Here is a 23,631-nt window from a genome sequence, read left to right on the forward strand (position 1 = left end):
TATATATATATATGTTCTTAGCTTTTCCTTTGTTGTGGACATTATTTCGTTGTCATTTCACCTCCTTGCCGAGTATTGGTTCTTCAATACATCGGTTGGTTTAACTTTGTGCTTTCTATTTGTTGGTACCTGATCTTTTCACTTATACACATAGGTGGAAACGGGTCGTAACTTCTAACTCAGAGGTGAACGGGATCAAAACATGTCAGCTCATGCCTTCGGCTGTGTGGAAAGCTTCTGGTCATCTAGATGGATTCACAGACAGTATAGTAGACTGTTCTCTTTCCGGGACACAGTTTCGAGTTGGTATGTTTATACGCTATATCACCTATGACGTTTCGTGTTGTTTTAAATATTACTCATTGGCTTGTGTCCGATTCCTACTTATAGTTGCTTCTATGCAATTATTGATACGGGAGTCCTCGCATTTACTCGGACTTTATTTCTACGACACCTATTGCATTGCTCTGCAGATAAGGCGGGACCTGTCGTTGCCGCGACGACAGGCAGTGGGGAGACCACAATAACTATCCTGGCGCCGCACAAAAAGACAGCAAAACTGTGGGAGGAACAAATACAGACAGATTTTGCAGCTGATGCCAGAGTTGTCCGCGAAGGCTGCCTGCTGCATTTGAGTGTCGCTGAGTTGGTAGATCCCTCGACTGCTACCGATGGAAGCAAAGTTCCCGGCCGGATTGAACTGCGCACACAAAACTCGGACCTAGAAACGATTAAAATAGAATACAACGGCTATGTATGCCCTATAACTAATTCTCCTTTCTTAGGTACACCCAGAGATATAAACTTGATGTATCAAGTAGTTGCTATCGACGATAGCGCGCCCATTGGTGATAGCGACGAACAGTACACTGTGTCAGATGAGTTCGACAGCATGATCCGCACTATCCGGGAAGGCAATCCATTGCAGAAGGCTGAGATGAGGAATAGTTTGAAACGGGAGTTGCTGCCCCGCTCTATGTATCTCAGACCCGAAACAGCCCAAGGCACTTATGTACAAACTCCCAATGCCAAGCGCAGTCTAGAAGAGTCCGGACCAAGGCCAACAACCTTTGGGCTCGCACAGATTGGCGAGTCATATCGGAATGAAATAGCGGTATGCTTAATGAAAAATTATTCGCTCTTAAAAACCGATTTAGTATTGAATCTAATGGCTATATACACCTCACTGTCAGAGCCATCGTTCTATTTTCACAATCAACTGGCAAGTTATGGCAGAATTATGGTTGTCTCCGTGGGTTACGAATCCTAGCGTGTATTAAAGAGCATGTCGTATTGAATTGTTATCGCAGGTGGAACACTTTTCTTTCCGGTCGTCCGAGTTCGATCAAATGGAGATGCAGTACTTCTGCCCAGCGCAGGACGAAAAGCAGTGCTTCAATTTCTGGGTGCGAGATAGACTCGCATGGTGGCACGATCTCGCCCGGGTTCCAGAGGACTTCATCACACTTAATGTGGACAAGGAGGATCTGGCCCACTATGCGTCCGGCAAGTGTTCGACGAATTTTTGAAATCCTGTGCATCTGAGCATGTACTGAAAATGTAACAGATTGCCCATGTCGTTTAGTGTGTCATTTTTTTGTACGATCGTGTCGTGTGCCAGAGGGGGCACTCCCCGGTCGGCTACAGTGGTTATCTGTATAGAATCCAGCAGAAAATCTCACAGCACAGAACACATGCACGTCTCCACCTATCAGCGTGCGTGGATATCGAGTACAGGTACCCGTGGGGATTCGATGAGATCGAAGGTATCGCAAGCCGCTCTAACTACGACATGAATCTCCATTCGAAGTATCATGAATTGGAAAAGACTAATGTTGATGATGGCGGTCTCAAGGAGAGCTTCGTGATCGAACCAGCCGCTGGGCTGTCGAGAGCGGTGTTGGCTTTCTTGTGCGACGCCTATACTGAGGTTAGTTCTGTTGTATGTGCAACTACTTTATATCCTTAGCAATAGATCGATTCAACTTCACTGCATTTTTGTGGTGATATTTCATAAGAATACCAAATTTAGTTTGACACCTGACTGATATCTTCACCACTCAGGATGTTCGCACGGATGCCAAGGGTGAATATATTCAGACCGTGCTACAGCTACATCCTAAGCTGTCTCCGTACAAGGCAGCCGTATTGCCGCTCGTGAGGAACAATGCCGAATTCGTTAGAAAGGTGAGAGCACTCGTACCAGACCACAGTATATCGTATTGCTTCCGCACCGTTTAATTTAAGGACTACAGCATTACGACACCCTAACACGCGCGTCCTATTTCAGGCACTAGAGATAAATGAAGATTTACTGTCCAATGACTTGGCTACCAGCTACGACGACGGTGGAGCCATTGGTATGTTGCGTGGTAGATTGCCGCTTTTTGAAATAACTTTTTGTAGTGCATGGCTATTACATCAGAAACAAGATTCGAATTCTAGTTTATCACATTGTGCTCTTTTGATAGAGCATTTTTCGTTTATTCTGCGTAGGAAAACGGTATGCCAAGCATGACGAGATCGGAACGCCACTCTGCATTACTATCGACCAGGTATCAGTGACCTTTTTTAAAGCTTATAGGCTTACGAATCGGAGGAAAGTTAGACAATTAATTTGTGTATTTTATGCAGTTCTTCCACAGCGCATTAAACAATAATTCAAGTGGTAAAAGTATTGACTAATCTTGCATATATGATAAAAATCTTTTCTTACGCGCAGCTAACTTTGGACGATGGTTCAGTGACGCTGCGGGATAGGAGGGATGGCTCACAACGAAGGATAGCGTGCACAGAAGTTGCGGATGCCGTTCAGAAGTACATTGCGCAGTATTGATACACTGACCTTGACATTTACGAACGTATAGACAAGTACCAGAGCGAAACAGGAGCGTTGTTTTGATAACTAAAAAGCACGCGACACGCTAATTGTTACAATCCAACAATATTTCTAGATTGAGTACAGAGCAACAGCTTTTATTATATGCAGTGCAAAGCATTTCAATGTGACAACTGTAGTACAATGTCATTTAAGCACTCGCAGCTGCGTACGAACCGTCAGTAGTGTTGCCTGACGTGTAGCTGTGCTTTCCAGCACCGGCAAGCTTTCCGTCCTGTTGGTGCAGAGGGATACAGGTTTGATAACGAAATTTAGTCCAGAACAGAGTGTCGATAGTGAATATTAAAAAAAACATCGAATACGCACATGAGATGAGAAAGATTTTCTAACTATTCCATATATATAAACGATCCGTAATGGGCTTGTCAAAATCTCGACACGGCTTCAGGTCAAATACATACCTGGCAAATTAGGTATTCGTGGCGCTGCTCCTTGCCCTCGAAGTAGTTCTCTAGGATCTCAAATACACCAGCGACGTAACGGGCCTGAGCAGACAAGGTTGTTCCACTGTAGTGTGGGGTCATTCCAGCGTGGGGCATGTTTCTCCATGGATGGTCAGCTGCAATGGAAAGAATGTATAATTGGATTTAACGGGTATTCACAAAGCAGTGGGGAACTAGCAAGCCAAAAGCATGCGTGGGGGAGCGGGGCCATCACCATAAGTAGATTAATTAAACATTATCCCGATTGAAATTCTTAGCAAATCGACATCAATGATACCTGGTGCAGGCTGGGGAAACCAGACATCTCCGGCGTAACCTGAAGGATAAAAGAATGTGGTTTTTTAGTTAAAGTAAGAAGAAAATGACATCACCGCAAACTTGAACAAAGTTTATAAATCACAACAAACATGCGTGACTATACAAACACTAATACGTTCTCCCAGATACCTGCAAGCTGGCCAGACTCGAGCGCGGCCTTAATTGCATTCTTGTCGCAAATCTTGCCTCTTGCAGTGTTGACAATGTACGCCCCCTTCTTCATCTTACCAATAAGCTTTTCGTCAAAGAGATTCTCCGTCTCGGGGTGAAGTGGACAGTTGATAGTGACGACATCCACTGTTTCCACGAGACTCTCGACTGTGGGGTGGTAGGTCACGTTCAACTCCTATCGTAGTAAAAGGACAATTTGATTTCAGTTCTGAATAAGAATGTGCATGAGCGCCCGCGCAGGCATTCACAGCGAAATATGAAAATTGTGCATTACAGAAACGGGAGCTATATTTGAAACAGCATTCGACTAAAATACACCCGAACAATCGAAATACCTGACACATTCACACCCAACTTGGGAATGTAAAAGATTTTGATAAACTATTGAGAGTCAGTGTGGATGGGTACAGTATCTAACAAAACATTTTCCGTAGTCTTTGACAGACGACAATGGGTGTTGTCTTCACAAAGGAACTTTGTATTTTTAGAGCGAATAAATATCCATAGCAAGGCACCAATGCAAATACAAGAGCACCTAAGGGCAAGCAAACGAACCTTTTCAATTGCCTCTGGCAGGCGATGATGATCGTAGTAGTGCAACTTCACGTCAAAGGGATGGAGGCGTCTCATTACACGTAGTCCAATACGACCCGCGGCCACTGTACCTACATTCATGCCCTCGAGATCGTATGCTCGAGATGCGCATTCTCCGATATCCCAGCCACCGCTGGTAGCGATTTTGTTGGATGGGATGTAGTTACGAACCAACCCTAGGATCATCATAACCACATGCTCAGCGACACTGACAACATTCGATCCGGTGACTTCTGTGACAGCAATCTTGCGGTCATTGGCTGCCTCCAGGTCTACGTGGTCCGACCCAATCCCAGCTGTGATGCACATCTTCAGGTTGGGGCTCTGCTCCATACGCTCTTTTGTGATATAAGCAGGCCAGAAGGGTTGTGAAATGGCAATATCGGCATCCTTCAGCTCCCTCTCGAACTCACACCCCGGCCCATCCTTGTCAGAGGTGACTACCAGAGTATGACCTCGAGCCTCCAACCACGACCGCAAACCCAGCTCACCGGACACTGAGCCTAGAAGTTGCCCAGGTGTTAACTCGGGGCGTGCCCAGGGGTCAGAAGGACATGTGTCTAAACCTACATTCGGTACGGAATCACGCGCATACTTGGGCGGATACACGGCCGGATCAGGGTAAAGAGCACATACGACCTTTGCTTGCTGTCTGGTAATATAATTTGTACAAGGTATAAGTATTAGCCTAGTAGATAAATATAATTTGTACAAGGTATGGGTATTAGCCAGCGAGTGTGTATGGGTGTGACAAGAAAATGAATGACACAAGGCAGACGAAGTACAAGTGGGCTTGAATGGGACATCACTAACTAATGTTGATGTTGGAATATGCAGTATCCCAACATTTGAAATATTACAACGAACGTGCGTGAGCTTCACGTATTTGAATGTTTAAATATATATATATATATATATATATAGATATATAAATATATATATATATGTGTGTGTGTGTGTTTGTATAATTGGACGACATTGTCGTCCGGAATACACCACACCCTACAAGCAAAGCAACTGGCCCGTTTTTGGTTCATCGATATACCTGTGCGCTGAGCTAAAGTATCGGACACTCCGCCTTCCCGAAGAGGTGATGTTGTTGGCTCTAAACATGTTTAATTTAGCTAAGTAAACTGAAGTGCAGGACGAAGAGCAAGCTACCTATGTATGTTTTCGTGAGAATACTATGCTGTTTACCGAAAATTCAAAAGTGTCAGCTTTCGACTTTTCACGTCGAAAGAGCCACTGCTTTTGTTGACAGTTTTTTTCTTCACTTTTTCTGTTATCAGTAAAAAGTCGAAAAGAGTAGACGGTAGAGTGATAAAAGTTCGTACCACGTAGACGGCTCATTCTTATTGGACATTTTTATTTCAAATATGCATAATCAACGCAGATGGATCTATATTTAGCTACCTGGTAAATATTTACGACCTATCGTAAAGTATTTGAAATATTTGAATGTTTCTATCCATTTGGAAACCTACAATAAAGTGTCGGAAATTTCTTCAGATGAGGATAGTTTCAGACTTGTCGTTAATGTCGTGAGATAGCGAGCAGACTGATATGTCGGAAATCAAATAAACTATGTTGTTTACTAGGACGATATTAGGATATGGCACAAAAGTCCGAATATCGGTACTAAGTTCGGTACCATCAAAAACCTGCTGATATGACCAAGATACAAATCATAACCATAACCTCCGCTATTCTATCCGACTCTCTCTAGCTCTCTATGTAGTAGAAAAAACATGACACACACAAAAACACACACGTAAAATAATAAATGCACCGGCCAATGCCCAATGGCCACCACGGACAATTGGACCGTCAGCAATTCGGCATGGCCATCGGCGGATAATCTCTCCCTTCTCTCTTATCTTGTGGAATATGTTTTTTCATAAATTTGAGAGCCCTCCGTACCTTATCCTCACTTTATATTTATATTTGATATTCTAATGATGTTTGCGACCCGAATCAACCCAGCCATTGCCTCGTCGGCCCGATGTGCTCAGCGGCACATGGCCTCGACACGTCCTCTACAACCGAGAGATGCTGTGATTGTAGCTGGTGCACGAACACCCATCCTATCCTTCTTGGGCGAGGGAGCCAAATATACAGCTCCTCAATTGGCGGCTCATGCGATTAAAAAGGTGCTCTCGGACTCCGGCGTTGATGGCAGCAAGATCGAAGAGGCCATCTTTGGTAATGTGGTGAGTGCTGGTGTAGGACAGGCACCCGCGAGACAAGCCGCCAAAGGCGCCGGACTACCGGATAGTGTGATCTGCACAACGGTCAACAAGGTGTGCTCGTCGGGTATGAAGTCTGTGATGTACGCTGCACAGGCGATTAAGTTGGGAGAGAGGGACGTGATTCTTGCTGGTGGCATGGAGAGTATGAGCAATGCACCATTTTACTTGCCCGGTGCGAGGAGTGGATACAAATACGGCAACCAGAAGGCGCTTGACGGCGTGTTGGTAGACGGACTATGGGATCCGTACAACGACTTCCATATGGTAAGTATGTCTTCTGACAGTCAAATATGTTTATAAATAATATTTTATCAACTGATTTCGGTACTCGGAAGTTTGTGATAGTCAATCTGGGCTTACCTGTGAGAGAACCCTGGGTTGCGTTCGTTTGATAGATGGGCATCATTGAGGAGGTTCAATACAACTTTTGAGATTTGTTCTGCTCGGTAGGTGATACAGGGTCTTGAAAAGTTCGATAAGTAACTGTCTACTTGCACGAATACAGGGTAACTGTGGAGAGAAGACGAGTAAGGATTACGGAATCTCACGCGAAGATCAGGATAACTACGCACTATCCTCATATCAAAAGGCGCAAAATGCTATCAAGGTATGTTTCGTTATCCTCCAGGTCAATCCTTGGGTCTTAAGTAATCCTTTACTGAGACCATTTTTACCGAATGTCACAAGTAGCATTTCTGTAAATCTTACGTCCCTGGAATCTTAATATTAGTACTTAGTCAAACGACTGCAAGAAGCTGAAGCAACCAGGGGGTAATATGGACTACTGCACCGTGTATTGTCGTATACATATATTCTACATGTTCATGCGTACGTCGTGTATATTCATATAGATTTACATACACATGCGTGCGTGCATTTCAAAAAACTAGATTGTAGTGGAGACTTTTTTTGTGCCTGCGTTTGTGTTCATCAGCCTGCGAAATGAAGATATGTGTAATAAATAATCAGCTAAAATATTAATATGTACCATGGACTGCATGAGCAGAAAACTTGGGGGGTATTCATTTTGCTAGTCCATCGTCAAGGTAAAATGTTGATCACGAAAGTGTATTAATTTTCTCCGAACACAGGCCGGTGTGTTCGACGACGAAATTGCACCCCTGCCTGTTGGCCGCAGCGGAAAGTTAATAAAAGATGACGAGGAGCCAAACAAGATTAACAAGGAGAAGTTCTTAAAATTGAAGCCAGCGTTCCAAAAGGACGGTATGTTTTGCGTTGTCTATGTTTATTACCTAATAGATGTTATATTCATGTATGTACACGATAGAAATTTGCAATTGTATGCAAATCATACATATTTACATTCGATTTTGTGTTTATATTTTTGTTGATTTTGTGACCGCGAGGGTTCTTGTATCGCTTACGTTTAACACTTCACTAAGTGAATTGATTCCGAGGTATACATAATAGTATTGCTGTAAGGCGAAATAACTATTTGGTAAGGGGTTATTGATTTTATCACGAATATGTTTAAGTGGTGGTCTATGGATATAGAATTAGACACAATCGACAGCAGAAACACGTGATGCGAGCTCAAAAATTCCCAGTATGAACACCATTGTATCTTGTCATGGATTTAACGAAAGCTCCCTTTTTATTGCAGGCACCATCACCGCCGGTAATGCCAGCAGTTTGAATGACGGAGCTTCCGCTCTACTTGTAATGTCCAGTGAGAAAGCGAACGAGCTTGGCCTGAAGCCATTATGCAGGATAGTTTGTAAGTTCAATGTGTAAGGCTGTTCGATACAAGTTACTCTGAGTCTACCCAAATCACTATCGAAGCTAGTCACAGCTGAGTCGTTATGGGTAGCACTCGTATATATGGTTTAACCCACCTTGGAAGCATTAGTCCAACAATTGATTATTATTAATATCTTTGCAGCCTACGGCGATGCTGAGATCGCCCCAATTGATTTCGGAGTGGCCCCGGCGGAAGCGGTGAAAGAAGCGATGAAGAGGGTAGGTAGCTAGTTTCGAAAACGCGGGGGTTCAATTGTTTATCTTCTCAGCTTAGTTTTACTATTCATTTTGCGGTACCTTGCATGCTGAAATAGAGGATACCGATAGCAAGTACTGGGAAGTGGGCGAATCTTTCAGGCTAGTTGCGGATTCGTTGTGACCTTTTTTCTCCGTGCTAATAACCTTTACGCGATCTCTTAATAGGCTGGAGTAGAGGTTGCTGATATCAAGCATTGGGAAGTGAACGAAGCATTCAGTTCAGTTGCGATCGCTCAGCAGAAGATTCTGGGCTTCCCTCTGGAGAGTCTAAATATCAATGGCGGAGCTGTAGCAATGGGACACCCCATTGGGTAAGTTAATAAGACTACTCACATTGAGAGCAAGCGTTTCTATGCCCACCTGCTATATTGCCACTACTTTGGTTCAGCATTGCTTATCGTATGCACATGCTGATTATCGTATGCGCTTTAATCTGATATTAAATTTCACATATATTATAACTGACAGGATGTCTGGAAATCGAATCACACTAACTCTGGCTCATCGACTAAACAAGGCACCCAAGGGCGAACTAGGTATTTGGAATCATATTTCCGTGAAGATTTTTCTCGATTTTAGTTTGTTGTATTGTAATTTTACGCGACACAATATGGGCTGATTTTCATGTTGCAAAGGTTGTATTTCGTTTCTCTGGGTGCATGTATTCTTGTAGCCAACATTGAGGCTCACTGAATATATATACGTTTCTTTTATTGCGTAGATTGACATCGAATATGCAATATGCATCTATGAACATATTGAAGAGGCGTCTCTGATCATTCAATTCCATGTTTTCCAACTACAGCTTGTGCTTCTATCTGTAACGGCGGTGGCGGAGCATCCGCGATCATCCTGGAAAGTTTATAAAGTGTGACAGACTCCCACTCGCAAGCAAAGTTAGGCGATTTTAGAAACTACACCAGCTGTCAAGTGAATATGGTTTTCCTAAATAGCATGTCGGATTCCACTGGGCTAAAATTACACTCAACTGAAATAAAAAATACATAAATATATTCGTCGGACTATTTATGAAATACCATAGGCTTCTATAATTATTTGAGAAGGCTATGGAAATACAAGTGATTTTTTCCTGTTTTGAAAGCACGTGCGGGAGAATTATTGAATAAAACACTTCTCGACACCGAGTGTCCGACATGAGGACTTGAAAGTGGTAAAATCATAACGTTGAAAACGAAATCCCTAAAGGGTCAAAAGTCATGATAAAATTCTTTCAATACAGTTTTGTAGGGCGGTAAAACGTTTACGCTTTCAAGGATTTTTATTATTATATGAAGTCGTTCACCGTTGCTTGACATCCGACGGACCGAACTTGTTTATTTTGTATATATATATTTATATCTAAAAAAATAAAGATCCGGAATAAATAGGGTTGAGACTTGGGGAGTTGGGACAATGTCACAAATCACTACGGGGAAAGTCTGAAAGCCTGAAACTCAGAAACAGGCTATTATTTAGCCTATTACCTGAATTTGCCTTTACAGCCCCATGAGACAAAAATGACAATATATTTTTAAATTTCTTATTGGATACTGATTTCGATGATAACGAATTGAGCATCCATTTCCAATTGTATTTGATGTTGATTGGAGGTTTCGTTCCGATAAGAGTGCTTTATTGCTGATCACCCAAGATACCAGAAAGATGGAATCATGGAAAGACTCGCAAGAGTCACGGAACCATAAATAGTTAAATACCTCTTTTAAAATATATCATGTCGCCTATTACTACCAAACAGGATGGACGTCTCGGATTTGTTGCTGCGATTCGCTCGTGGAATTTGCATTGCTCTGCGCTTTCTATTGTGCGCACATTGCAATACCTAGCATTTCCTGTTCATCACCCCGAGAGTACGCATCATGATTGTTTTCAATAGGCAGTCATCCCTTTGAAAATTAATCGTTCGATTCTATAGCGGACTAATTATTTATTTTCAATCTCTATTCTTGAACGAGTTCGAATACCTCAATATAGTCTATAAGCACTTCAGAACATAACTTCACTTCACAGGTGCTCGCTGATAATAGACGTGGCCATCTGTTCTAGATACCGCCCCCACTGCTTCAAGCTTTTTTAACAGCATCTTAAAAACACCTAATCCCGACATCAGAACACCTAATCCCGACATCAGTAGTAAGAAAGCCAGTCACCAAAGATGACACTCACTCCGGACACGAATATGCCGGCTTCGTGTATGATTCCACTCACCGATACAAATGGTGCGGAAAAACTTTCGAATTCTACGTCCTTAAAATCATTCACTTTGAATATGCCAAGTCGTCCTCAGCAGCAGAGAGTTCTGCCAGCAGGACCTATCGGCTATCCACTGTTTCAACCTGCATTGAATAGCCCAATTTTAGACGGAAGCAAGAGGCCACGTGCTCGCAGAACATTCAAGCAGTTGAAACGGGAGGTACAATGTACGGTGGAGGGATGCACGCGTCGGTATGCTACCTCCTCGTCTTTGCAAACCCATATGAGAATAAAACATGCGGATATACTAGCAGAAATGCCGCCCAAAAAAGGTGACTCAGCGAAATCCAGAAAGACTGTACCTCCCTCGCCTGTAGCTCGGGATCGCGCACCGCAAAGTCCTTACTCGCGCATCAGGCCTAGTGTCAGTGGGCCGAGTTTACCGTCACTGAATCCGCCACTGAGAAGTTTCAGTTTCGATTGCGGAACGGGAAAGCGTACTGATGGCGTCTTATTTAGTGGAAGTGGACTGAACATCAATTCTATGGAGGCATTTGATATGTCGCAATTCACTGGGGCAATAAATACGCCTTCTCTCGATTCCTTTGATTTGCCAACTTCGCCGATGGCAAATTATGGAACTACGCATCCTATGTTGATCGCTCACCCTGTGCAGCCACAGATGTTGTCACAAAGAGCAACACCAATCCCCCCGATGCACCCACATCCATTGGGTATGGTAATGAGCCAGCAAAGTATTTTCGCATCTCCACAGCCAATCCCTCGGATGTCTATGGCAAGTCACAGTCACAACTTCGATATGCGACCGATACTACGCCAGCAAAGTACCTACACGGAATTTAGCAGTTGTAGGTCAATCCACACGCCTACAAGCTCCATTACTCCGACTCCAAGTATCGTATCGCGATCGATGAGTATGAACGACTCTGAGACACCGGATACAGACCTATTGGAGGGTAATGATATAGATCTTGCGTCCTTCCCAGGCCTGTTTGGTCACTTGGAATTCGATAGTCTGTTTTCGTCCGAACAGGAAGGAGGTGAGAAAGGATCGGTTTCACCTTCAAGTCTTGCAGCGTAACCTTTAAGCCGACTGAAAGCAGGCGCGTACAGCACTTGGTTCGTTCTCAGTCATACAAACTCGACTACGCCGACTCAAGAGTACAATATCGCGGTTGATGAGTATGCACGACATTGGGATACCGAGTGCAGACGTTTCAGAGGGCTTAGATTCCGAGGGTAAACATCTTGAGTCCTTCACATATCTGTTTTGTCACTTGAAGCTCGATATCCAAACAGGATAGAGCAGGCGGTGTATGAAGGATATGGTGGAAGGAATCTCGTAGTACTTGGTTCAGCCCATTCGGAGAAGAACTATATTAAAGGCAGGGAAATTGAAAGTCGTGCAGACCAGTTTCGATATGCAATGCAACAACTGTGCTGCAATCGACATCCGGAATTCCCACAGAGTAATTTTATCACGAAGCCAGCAACAGATAATGTTCCAGTAATACTGCGGTGCAGTGAACGCATCAAAGTACATATGTTTTCGAGTGAAAGCATCAAAACTTACATATGTTAGAAGTTATCACAGGTACTCTTGAGATTGACAAGTATGAGACTATTTAAGAACCTTACATGGCTGCTTCACTGTCGGGAAGACGATGTTGATAGGCAATAGAAAAGTAACGAAGTCGTAGGTCGTTCGTGACAATAAATAAATACAAGTCTATGTACTAAAATTTGGAGGTGTTCTTTGCACTGAGATGTGATTTAATACTTCTTGACAATAGTTCCCACTCAAAACTTATATATTCACGCCTCTACTAGTAGACACGGTGCTATAACTTTTTTTTAACCAACGCTTGCAATTGACTATCTATGCCTCTTGTGGTACTTATAACTCATTTTTAACCATTTGACAGTTCAAGCATATGGCTTTTGAAGGCTACAAATAAAATGTTTCATTGTATATGTTTAGAACGTTTGGACGAGGTGCAGGCCGATTTCGACGGCGCGGTGTGTACAATACGACTCGCACCGTCGGCGGCATGAGATCAAGGGATATACTGTACACAGCTAAATCCCCCCCCCCCCCCTTTTATCTCGGCAAAAGAAATAAATCTATTAACGTCAAGTTGACAATTTAATTTCCGTCGTTCAGCTAACCCTTTAATGAGAACTTGGTTGTATGACTCTTATTCTGCATTCATAGTACTTGCGTACAGGCGATTTGTAATTGTGTGTTTGTATGTATATATACGTGTATATTTTATGTTTGCATATCATACTTTAGATACGTTTATTTTACAGGCAAGTCACAATCTGTCGTCCATTAATAGCTGATACAGTGTGCAGAGACATGTCTAATGGTCCTGGAAGCGATCGAGATAAGGTTGAGATAAGGTTGTAAATTAGGCTGCTCGGAGGACTCAGGAGTCAGGACTGAGTTGCCTCTGAAATCTGAAAAAAATGTGTGTTGCATATTTTCATTTTTGTTTAATAAAACAAACCAAAAAAACAACAAGTAAAATAAAACGCAATCTGACTGAAGGCACTAATAAATTGAAATACCGACAAAAGAGCTCAGCTTGTGTTGTTGTTTTGTTTTTATTTTTACACTCCGCGTGCAGCCCTCTCGGCCAGAAGAGCATAGCCTTCTAAATTGTACCAGCAGAGAAGTGTACAAATTCGCTACATAAAAAAATATTTTTCGAGGAGTAATATCTTTTATAGATTTAGTATATGATGAGTCATGATATGTTAAATACAGTTCATGATGTGTTTTAAATACTGTACATATGTATTTTATTTATATGTTGTCTACTTCCTGAAAGTATACATGGTTCTAAGTTCCGACTATTTTTGTTTTGAAAAAATGAATAAAATACTGTTCAATTTAGCTACATAATATGCTAAACAATATTACACATATATATATCTCGCTAGTCACTCTCACTAGTCTACTCTCTAGAGAGAAGAGGTCGTTTATCTATTATATAAACTATGAAGGCATCCAGCGTTGTACTTTATGCCCTTTGGCTGGTGGGGTCATTGGTCTCAGCACACGGCGACCACGATGATGAAGACCACACCCACGATGATGAAGACCACACCCACGATGATGAAGATCACACCCATTTCATAACAATCGAGCTGTACGGAGACACAACGGCTTGCGATTCCCCGAATCCAACTATCGATCCAGTCGAACTTGACCATGTAAGTGCTTTAATTGTCTAATTTTGAAAGGGCGTTAACCAATCCTTTCAGAAAATCAGAGTGCTGTATATATTTATATATATATATATATATATATGTGCGTGTGTGTGTGTATATATGTATAAATACATATATATATATATATATATATATGTGTGTGTGTGTGTCTTTCTGTGTGTGTGTGTGTGTCTCTCTCTCTGTGTGTGTGTGTATATTTATGTATGTATGTATGTATGTAAGTATGTATGTATGTATGTTAGGATGTATGTATGTATGTATGTATGTACGTATTTATGCATGTATATATATATATATCTGATCAACCTACTTATATATATATGTGTGTATGTGTGTGTGTGTCTTTCTGTGTGTGTGTGTGTGTGTCTCTCTCTCTCTGTGTGTGTATATTTATGTATGTATGTATGTATGTAAGTATGTATGTATGTATGTTAGGATGTATGTATGTATGTATGTATGTACGTATTTATGCATGTATATATATATATATCTGATCAACCTACTGTTTAAAAATACACCTGTGAATTACGTCTTACGATATTACTGGCAGTGCACATGCAACATCCGAGGTAGAACGCAACTTATGTGAGATACTCAGGTCACATAATTACAATTTTTTTTGTTCGAGTGGTTTTACTGAGGGGATGACCAGTTTTAATGAAAGGTTGTATTATTACGCCTGCAATCTGATACTTTTGTACAATATTTGGCCTTCTCCTTCACGCCGACTTACTGAAGTTTCGTCAGTGATATCTAGAGTGTTGCGCTACTCATGTCTGGTTTGACGTACCCAATTCAGCTAGTTCTTGTATGTTTACTTTGTTGTGTGGGCTCCTTTACCTCTGAATTTGCTTTTGAGTGCTCGATCGTTACATTCATATTATTAGCGCTGAAGGCAGGGGGAGGTATGTTATGCTCTTGAGGAGGCCTCCATTGTAATCATTACTTGACACTATGAGAAAAGTCAAATTTAGTGTTGGATTTCAAGCGATTACAACCTGTGTCAAATTCTCCCGCATATACTAATAAAAATTGAACTCTCTCTGAAACCGAAGTGTTATCGAGGCTCAACATGTAATGGTTCTGATTGCCCCGATCAAGCTGATGGCGATGCGCAATGGGAGATGCTTTCCCTGATGACAGATGGAGATGGAGAAGAAATCCTTGTGCTACAAACTTACAAGGTGAGTTTGTGATGCATGAATTTGACTATGTTAGGTAGAAATGGCTGCTCCGTTTCAGATAAAACTTTTTGAGAAAAAAATATACAATTGAAAGGTTCGGGTTGCATTTCCTTTCCCTTACGATAATTTTCCTATTTCCAGATTGTACATGTCCAAGTAATGTTCACTCATTGGCGTACATGCGACGTTCTAAATGCCTGTTGACGGAGCATTTGATATTCCGCCTTTGTGGTCCATATTATTGTGTACGAGAACCACATATTCTTGATTACATTGTAAGCGATTGATTGCGTCATTGTATTGAATATACGAACTTGCCATATCAAGTGAATGCAATTACAGTTCCATTAGTACGCACCATTTCTGGCCCGTGCGTAGAAATATCTTAAGTGTTGTGGCCGTATATTCTTCAGTGTCTATACAGATATGCAGTTTGCATATCCACAGACTCGTACTCAATAATATACACATAGATACATAAAAGTATATGTAAACCTGCATTTTTTTCTGAGGTTGCTCGATGAAATGATGCTGTTTGCAAAACGAAGGTGCGAGTGGCTTTTAGCAACACAATTGACATTTGTTTATGCTAATTTAATAAGTGTGCTTTCATTTTAAAATTTATTTATTTTGTGAACGATTTTAGCTATGCAATGGGTCACGTAGTTTAAGTGCTGCAACTACGATAAAGCTTTTGTTATTTATATATATATATATATATATATATGCGTGTGTGTGTGTGTTTGTGTGTGTGTGTGTGTGTATGTGTATGTATGTATGTATGTATGTATGTATGGTGTGTGCAGCTGTATATATATATATATATGTGTGTGTGTATCTATGTATCTATATATATATATATATTTATTTATGTGTGTATACATGTATGTTTGTCTGTGTTTGTGTCTGTGTCTGTGTAGGTGTCTGTGTGTATGTATATACATAAATATATATCTATATGTATATATATATATATATATATATTTATATATCACTTGGTATACCATAACGCATCTACTTATGGACATGTGTGTGTACATTTTTTGAGTAAACACACATATCGTTACATCATTCATATTCATACATTTACTTGCATTACTTTTTTGTAAAAATGCACGAATTTATAAATTGACGATTCAATTGGAGAGTACAATTAGTTGAATATGACTTAGTTTTGACCGAGTCGGATGCAGTAAAAAATATGCCTTCAGTTGGAATACGGTTATCCATGAGGATAGGTTTTCGGGAGTTGTACTTGGCACTAGCCTTAGATTTGCGAGCGAGGCTAACATGAACTCTGCGATTAATCACACAGGATGAGGAGTGTACGTCTTTGCTGATGCAAGAAGAAAAGGAGATGAACAAATGTAAAGTTTTGGGGGAGAACCAGAGTGTTTTTTATGGACCGTATGTGACCGTTTCGGATACGTCATCGACGGCTGGGGATTCGGATACAACCGTTGCGGAGGCTGACACGGCAAATGAGACACAAACAGTGATTGCGGATGCTGACACGGCAAATGGGACACAAACAGTGATTGCGGATGCTGACACGTCAAATGGTACGCAAACAGTGATTGCGGATGCTGACACGGCAAATGGTACACAAACAGTGATTGCGGATGCTGACACGGCAAATGGTACACAAACAGTGATTGCGGATGCTGACACGGCAAATGGTACACAGACAGTGATTGCGGATGCTGACACGGCAAATGGTACACAGACAGTGATTGCGGATGATTCCGGCAAAGAAGTACAAGTGACCTACTATCTGAATGCTGCGTGTGAAGGCGAAGATCTGCGGGATAGCATCCGAGACGTATGTGGTACTTGGGGTTCGTTCTTTTGAACTATTTTTTTGCAATTATGTTGTGTGAGTTTTTTAATTTTTGGAAATACTTCGTTCTTGTGTAGCCTACATGCGTTTACAAGGTATGCGATGCGAAAGTTACTTGATTTTCATTCGTTTCTTGAATTTGCCTTAATTGAACGTTCGTTCACCGAGTATCCAGTTCGACATCAACTCGTGCTATTTCGAGCACGAAGACGAGCTCCCGTACTACTTCAAATGGGAGCATCTTCTGACCGACGGAGAGAGTAGGCTCAAGAAGTCGTACTATTTAGACAACAAGTGCCTGCACGTCGATCCCGGTAAGGCCTCTAATCAAGGGCTCGATGGAAAAGCGATAGGATGTATAAGTAAATTTTGTTGATATATGCTAATTGTAGCATATTAGCGCTATTAATGTACCCCTGTTACCAATATAGAGAGTTGGATGTGTGTTTCTTGTCCTTGCTTAGTCACTTCCAATTCATTTGTCAACAATTCGACAGAGATGGTTTGCTCTTTGTCAGCCTATGACATTCATTTGTTACCACACAGTAGATGAAGCCCTTATTTTCCTATTTCAATTCATGTTTTATTGGGTTCCAGAAATCAAGATCGACGTTGTCTCTTTACATCCTTTCGCCTATATGTAATATTTACCAATTTACAAAAATCAACACATCTTTCTGCCAAGAATTATATTTTTTGTGGTCCTATTTCACGCTTATAACCAATCAAGCAAGTGATAGTACTCACAATACGGTGGGAGTGCCATTAGGAGCTGAGATTGTACGGCTTTATCACTTGTCTCATGCATCGTATCATCTTTTTACTATTTCAGATGTTGCGGAGTTCAATGTACTCGCTGAGTGCCATTAGGAGCTGAGATTGTACGGCTTTATCACTTGTCTCATGCATCGTTTCATCTTTTTACTATTTCAGATGTTGCGGAGTTCAATGTACTCGCTGGCGCGTGCAACAAACTCGGAGTCACGAACTCGATTAAAATATCATTACAAGATTTCGGTGGCCCACAGGTAGGGTTCGGCTTTGATTGAGGCCGTATACAGTCCTATTGCGAAATCAGCCGAAAGAACTATGTATGCCATCAAACTGTTGTATAAGGTGCACATTCCAGACCAACATGTCTAAAGCATGGTTGCTGTGAAAGGCTGAACACCACAGGCCTTGGTGCCATCCCGGAGATGAGAGCCAATCGTATGTGGCATCTGGTCAGAATTGGCGATGTCATTGTACCCCTGCGTCTATAATAGTTTAAAATGAAATAAATGGACAGCTGAACTACCCATTTTTGGTTTAAACCTGGCTGCATCAAGTGCACTGGCATGCTAATTTTCTTTAAATTTACACTTTTAAGTATTTTCACGTCTGCGAGCTCACACAAGTTCGTGATTCGTTTCTGAATTTAAACTAGACTATGAATGTTGGCTTAGCCAATTTGTTTGTGTGCGCGCTCCATGAAGATTTAGAGGTACATTTGTCACCCTCAGAGCCTTCACTTTATTTTCCTCATTGAGGTGTACATCGGCTGATTATTGAATCGAGGCTGAATGGAGTTTATTCTTATTTCACTCTTGAATCTACCATCAGGTGAGGTATGAAGACAATTGCTGCACGTTAATGCAAAGTGGTATTGCTGTGAGCTGGATACCTACGTGTGACGTCCAGCTAGCCTAATATATGTGCGGGGTTTTTTTTCGCCGCGTCTCCAAGTAGTGAACTATCTTCCCCAGTCGAGATTTTCTATACGGTGCGATAGAAAAATGGAAGTCGAGATGGTGGATTCGACTACGCCATTGCTTATTCACGTCAGTGTTCTTGGAGAGCAATGCGGTTGAAAACTGTGATTCGTTCCATACAATGGACGCTCGGCTGGAGCACTGGGGCCTTATGTGTGGGAGACTGGTATACGGCCTACTACATGTATGCAATTGGCAGTAAGGGCGAGTGTGAGAAGTACTGAGACTCTGTCCTGTGTGTGTACACACGGCTAATTCGAATGCGACGCATACACCTTGGCTTTGACGCGGCCAATTAGTGCCAGCAGCTCAAACGCAGCCGTACCCAAGTCCATTCTCAACAAATATATAAACTCACAATTTGTATCACGCTAAAAATGTAGTAGATTGGAAATCACGCTAAAGTAAACGATTGGTGCCGTCGTCTGTCGATCTGATCACTCCCCAGGAGGATTCAGCTCGAAGTCAAAGAGATACTTCTTATCATTCTGCGTTAGCGCACCAACATGTCCTGGCGGAGTTGCAAATGCCACTATCCTCAACGGCTGCACACCGAGTAGCTTACGCAGATCTATCTGGCCCACGCCTGGTATACCCACGGCCAGCCACCTGAACAGGTACGGAATGAGATTTGTTTGTACCTGTACATACACGACATGGACTGTATTCTATATCTGATACATCACCGGCTGTAATGGCGCGTTTACAGACAGCCGAGCAAACAAAGTAAGCGTTTATGTACGATTACCATGCCATTCCCCACCACATGCAACTGGTACAATGCGTTCGGTATTTACATACAGCTCCAGGTACTCACACGCAACTCCTATGTACTATTGTGTGCTTTGGCTTGAAGTATGGATAGATGATATTCTCGTCCACTGATGCTCGCAAAATACATTTCTCTGAAAACTGATACTCGCCAACCTTGCGATTACAATACACTGGTAAGCATTTAGGAGACGTTGTACAAAGCAGAGAGCCCTCACATTACAATACTGTGAATTAAACGAGTGCTCTACATACCTCACGAAGTCGACGTACATGCCGTGCATGCTTATACTGTAAATATTCTCAGGGGAGTAATCCTTGATTTTCTGCCACTCGGCCTTCGTAGTAACTTCTGGAAGCATGTCTACGCCAACCTTAGGGGGCTGCTTTCCCGGCGGCGTCTCTATGAATCGATCTACTGTGCCAGCTAAAGGCATGCAGAGCATCCATGGGTTCAAGCACGGTTCGTTGCTGGAGTGTTTGTCTCCCATGTGCGCTTGAGCACCCGGTGTTATCGCAAACACGAACTTCGTGAGGACGTGTACGAGACCCTGCCGACAGGAATGGACAATCGAGTGCTATGGTTTGAGCAAACGGGTCACGATTGTGTGGATAAGAGACGCCTATGTGTGCAAGTGGCATTGAGATACAGAAGGATTCTCCAGTGACAAACGGATTTCAGAATATATTTAAGTAAGAACTAAACGCCGCATACGACAGATAAGGGTGTTGTGGTGTTGTACAACGACAAATAGCATACCTTTCCAAACATTCCCAGCTCCAGATGGTAAGTTCCTTCCAATCCCAGCAGGCACTGTAGGAACGAACATGCGTGAGAGACGTCCAATTAGACCACGACGGTAGTTTATTGGAGAAAATGGCTCCCGTGCACGCACGTACGAACGCCAGGGCTGGCATGAGGCCGCCTATGAGACGAGCGCAGTATGCTAGCACTGCAATAGATGAGAACATGGGGAAACGCTCAGGTGCGTCTAGGTATGGAGCTAAGGAAGTACAACAACGCCTTACCAAGCTGGCGTCTGTCTTGTTCTTGAAGCGCCCCTGCACTTGGATCTCGAACATTCGCTTCTTCCCCTCAAAGTAAGGAGCGTACACAGGATCTACCGGGTCGGTATTAAACTTGAAGATCACATTTCTGCAGTGGGTTTTATGAAGAAGAAAAAAACATTTAGTTTTGAACGTGTGCATAACATGAGTAGATGAGATTGTAAGAGACAACCCCAAGTGCCTCGCGTGCACGAAGATAAATGGAGAGGACTTGTGTCAAGTCACGACCAAAAGTGGCATACCCGACAAACATCTCCGTTTCAAACGGAATGGGCGATCGCGAGTTGGCCATGACCCTCTTGCCAGAGACTCTATCCCTGATCATCAGATCTCTGATACTTTCAGGCAAGTTATCATCCACCACCATCCGTTTGGCGTTCGCCAGATTTGCCTTGCTCAAGCGTGCTGTTCCGAGGATCATCTCGGGTAGTTCATCCACCTCTTGCGCCTCAAAGAGGATGGCAACATCGATCACAACATTGCGCAGGCTCTCTTTGAGCAGCTTGGTTACATCGCGTGCGTGGGGTTCGGAACCGATGTCAATATCAACCTCGAAATAGTTCTCGCCTCTGTGATGATGCATTTTGACGCCCTGAAAAGTACAGAATTGTGTATGCAATTGAGAACCTGCATCAATACAGATGCTCGGAAAAACTAACCCTTGAGCCCAATTTTAAACCAGTGTGTTTGGGAATGATACGTAAGCAAACTGCAACGCATAAAAAAATATGTATGAATCTTAGCCAAACGGATTGTCGGAACGATGGCGGAGCAATATGCGAATACCACCATACCTTCTTCCCTGGTAGAGTAGGCTTCTGCAAGAATTGCGACCCGAGTGTCTTCTTGAGAATTAGCCCGCCCTCCGCCAGAAAGGGAATGATCTTGAAGCGAGCGTTCCGGTAGTCATCGTCGCCATCAACGAAGTCCAGGAAGGACTCCATGAACTTGGAATACTTCGGGTCGTCTCTCCAGTCCTTCTCGCTTGGCTGTAAGTAGGAAAGCATCGAAATAGTCCATTTTTGAAGAAAATCGGAAGAAGACATATTGTGTTGTGATCTCAAGTGGGTGAGTCGTGCTGGACACTCTCTTGGGCCAATCCTTTGGTAAGGAGAGACTATCGCTGAGCAAAAAATATATGCAACGTTGATCACATGTGTAGGGACAAAAAAAAGTGCAGCTATCATATATGTGTACCTGGAAATAGCAGACGATACAAATGTTTTCTCGCCCTGGCAGAACGAAGTTCACGGCAAATGTGTAAGGAACTTCCGAATCCGCCTGCTCCTTTTCATTCATGCGACGTATTATGTTGCTCGAATCCGCACAGACGTTGAAGCACGTCAAATAATCAGTAAAGGATAACATATCCATTCCCACAAGCCTGAAGGGGGAGGCGGTGGCTTTGACCTTCTTACCATCCTCCAGATACGTTGGACCTCGCACGCGGAAGCTGGAGGGGCTCGGTTCAGCCCACATCGACCTATGCAGACTGCACGGGATGAACTTGGCTGGCTTGACTGCACTATCGGGATGCTTTCTCTCAATCTCCTCCCCGCCTTCCGCGAGTGTCTTCTTGTACTGTATGGTGGTGTGGGTGCCATCGGTGGGCACACTGCTGAACCACGACGCATCTGAGGTGAAGCTAAGCTCGTGCACTTCGTCACGGATATGCACAATCATCCTCAGGAGACCCATACAGAACCGCATCGCCACGTTGCCGTACTGAGCAAAATAGGACTTCCAACACTCGGGATCGTATCGAACGTACAAGGCACACAGGCTCCGCTTCTTGCACGACTTACAATCTACGTCGCCGTCGCTGAGCGGCACTCCAATGTGTATCGCAAAGGAATCCACATGCGCACGCACAAACTGCTTGGTCTCAGGGCACGAGGCATGCTCTGTGGAGGACATGACGATCAAATAGCTGCCGTCGTCTTCCTTTCGCCTGTCAAAAATGCAACGGGGAGCATTAGCACGGTCGACAGAGTAGCAATTGGCAAAAGCAAAGCAAAAAAAGTATGTGCTACAGTTATACTCGTTCAACAAGGTAGAAGCATACCCACACCATGGTCTGATACATTTTTCTGACTTGGGCATGGTCCGATGACTACCGAAAAATAAAAATGATTAAAAAAGTACCTTGCATCAATTGTACAAGTACCATGCTTCGAATATACGATAACCATACCAGTATCGCATTAGGCAAAGATCACGCGGTTTGAGAGTGTAGAATCCGATTTGCACCGGGGGAAGAACTAATTGCATAACATCCGTGTACTTGTCAATCTGGAAGTGGGTTAGACGTAGGGACTTAGTATATCCAAGGTCAGATCCGTCGAAATCTAATATTGGTTTTATATTATGAAGTGCGATCTACAAGTAATATAAAGTCTGTAAATTTCATATTACGAGCAGGACAGCCGCTGATTGATGAAATAGTTACCTTCTGGACTCGACGAATATCCCGCAAGAAGCCGCCGCCAGAGATCGGTACGTCGCCTCTTTGTAGAATGAACGACAGAACTTCAAAGGGACTCGCCTCGATGACCTAATAGGCAATATCCACGCAACGAAGAATATATCAGTGAAAGCAAAAGGAAGTAACCGTATTACAAAGAGATATAATCGGGATGTGATACAGTGTGCCTGTACGATATATATATATATATATATATATATATAAATAGATGTGAGTGTGTGTGTGTTTATGTGTGTGTGTGAGTGTGTGCGTGTGTGCCTCATATATATATATATATATATATTTGCAAGTATGTATGTATGTATGTATGTATGCATGTATGTATGTATGTATGTATGTATGTACGTCTGTATGTATGTATACATAC

At 42.7% G+C, this 23,631-nt stretch overlaps 6 protein-coding genes across 6 annotated transcripts; 4 read left to right on the forward strand and 2 right to left on the reverse strand.

Moving 5' to 3' along the window:
- Nucleotides 1-212: 212 nt before the first annotated feature.
- Nucleotides 213-2,241, forward strand: SARC_03762 (hypothetical protein; the record flags this gene model as incomplete). Its single annotated transcript, XM_014302428.1, has 5 exons — nucleotides 213-306; nucleotides 474-1,114; nucleotides 1,311-1,512; nucleotides 1,716-1,930; nucleotides 2,065-2,241. 5 exons carry the CDS (start codon nucleotides 213-215, stop codon nucleotides 2,239-2,241), a joined length of 1,329 nt encoding a protein of 442 aa, XP_014157903.1.
- A 788-nt stretch (nucleotides 2,242-3,029) lies between these two features.
- On the reverse strand, nucleotides 3,030-5,538 carry SARC_03763 (formate dehydrogenase; the record flags this gene model as incomplete). The annotated part of the gene is made up of 6 exons (XM_014302429.1): nucleotides 3,030-3,113; nucleotides 3,301-3,458; nucleotides 3,620-3,658; nucleotides 3,790-4,006; nucleotides 4,387-5,077; nucleotides 5,471-5,538. The coding sequence occupies 6 exons, from the start codon at nucleotides 5,536-5,538 to the stop codon at nucleotides 3,030-3,032; spliced, it is 1,257 nt and encodes a 418-aa protein (XP_014157904.1).
- Nucleotides 5,539-6,334: 796 nt separating this feature from the next.
- SARC_03764 (acetyl-CoA C-acetyltransferase) lies at nucleotides 6,335-9,715 on the forward strand. The gene is made up of 8 exons (XM_014302430.1): nucleotides 6,335-6,938; nucleotides 7,180-7,281; nucleotides 7,766-7,898; nucleotides 8,299-8,412; nucleotides 8,578-8,654; nucleotides 8,859-9,004; nucleotides 9,162-9,229; nucleotides 9,499-9,715. Exons 1-8 carry the CDS (start codon nucleotides 6,381-6,383, stop codon nucleotides 9,558-9,560), a joined length of 1,260 nt encoding a protein of 419 aa, XP_014157905.1. The 5' UTR covers nucleotides 6,335-6,380; the 3' UTR covers nucleotides 9,561-9,715.
- Nucleotides 9,716-10,726: 1,011 nt separating this feature from the next.
- Nucleotides 10,727-12,648, forward strand: SARC_03765 (hypothetical protein). Its single transcript, XM_014302431.1, has one exon. The coding sequence runs from the start codon at nucleotides 10,867-10,869 to the stop codon at nucleotides 12,004-12,006; it is 1,140 nt and encodes a 379-aa protein (XP_014157906.1). The 5' UTR covers nucleotides 10,727-10,866; the 3' UTR covers nucleotides 12,007-12,648.
- Nucleotides 12,649-13,877: 1,229 nt separating this feature from the next.
- SARC_03766 (hypothetical protein) lies at nucleotides 13,878-18,508 on the forward strand. Its single transcript, XM_014302432.1, has 5 exons — nucleotides 13,878-14,147; nucleotides 15,221-15,349; nucleotides 16,665-17,171; nucleotides 17,365-17,503; nucleotides 18,123-18,508. The coding sequence occupies exons 1-5, from the start codon at nucleotides 13,932-13,934 to the stop codon at nucleotides 18,236-18,238; spliced, it is 1,107 nt and encodes a 368-aa protein (XP_014157907.1). The 5' UTR covers nucleotides 13,878-13,931; the 3' UTR covers nucleotides 18,239-18,508.
- Nucleotides 18,509-18,653: 145 nt separating this feature from the next.
- SARC_03767 (hypothetical protein) lies at nucleotides 18,654-23,339 on the reverse strand. The gene is made up of 9 exons (XM_014302433.1): nucleotides 23,229-23,339; nucleotides 22,974-23,071; nucleotides 21,977-22,730; nucleotides 21,574-21,768; nucleotides 21,022-21,371; nucleotides 20,741-20,867; nucleotides 20,472-20,525; nucleotides 19,967-20,262; nucleotides 18,654-19,549 (listed from the first exon to the last, which is right to left on the reverse strand). The coding sequence occupies exons 2-9, from the start codon at nucleotides 23,048-23,050 to the stop codon at nucleotides 19,378-19,380; spliced, it is 2,025 nt and encodes a 674-aa protein (XP_014157908.1). The 5' UTR covers nucleotides 23,051-23,071; nucleotides 23,229-23,339; the 3' UTR covers nucleotides 18,654-19,377.
- Between the last annotated feature and the right edge of the window lie 292 nt (nucleotides 23,340-23,631).

Source organism: Sphaeroforma arctica, assembly GCF_001186125.1.
Source record: "Sphaeroforma arctica JP610 unplaced genomic scaffold supercont1.199, whole genome shotgun sequence".
NCBI lineage: Eukaryota > Ichthyosporea > Ichthyophonida > Sphaeroforma > Sphaeroforma arctica.

Excerpts from the sequence above, each read along its gene's own strand:
- SARC_03764 (XM_014302430.1), top strand. The coding sequence starts at position 6,381 with ATGATGTTTGCGACCCGAATCAACCCAGCCATTGCCTCGTCGGCCCGA. Across the intron at positions 9,005-9,161 it reads GCAATGGGACACCCCATTGG|GATGTCTGGAAATCGAATCA; the intron begins GTAAGTTAATAA and ends TATAACTGACAG. Across the intron at positions 9,230-9,498 it reads GGCACCCAAGGGCGAACTAG|CTTGTGCTTCTATCTGTAAC; the intron begins GTATTTGGAATC and ends TTCCAACTACAG.
- SARC_03765 (XM_014302431.1), top strand. The coding sequence starts at position 10,867 with ATGACACTCACTCCGGACACGAATATGCCGGCTTCGTGTATGATTCCA.
- SARC_03766 (XM_014302432.1), top strand. The coding sequence starts at position 13,932 with ATGAAGGCATCCAGCGTTGTACTTTATGCCCTTTGGCTGGTGGGGTCA. Across the intron at positions 14,148-15,220 it reads ATCCAGTCGAACTTGACCAT|TGTTATCGAGGCTCAACATG; the intron begins GTAAGTGCTTTA and ends CTGAAACCGAAG. Across the intron at positions 17,504-18,122 it reads GTGCCTGCACGTCGATCCCG|ATGTTGCGGAGTTCAATGTA; the intron begins GTAAGGCCTCTA and ends TTACTATTTCAG.
- SARC_03767 (XM_014302433.1), bottom strand. The coding sequence starts at position 23,050 with ATGCAATTAGTTCTTCCCCCGGTGCAAATCGGATTCTACACTCTCAAA. Across the intron at positions 21,372-21,573 it reads CTACTCTACCAGGGAAGAAG|GGCGTCAAAATGCATCATCA; the intron begins GTATGGTGGTAT and ends TGTACTTTTCAG. Across the intron at positions 20,868-21,021 it reads GAAACGGAGATGTTTGTCGG|AAATGTGATCTTCAAGTTTA; the intron begins GTATGCCACTTT and ends AACCCACTGCAG.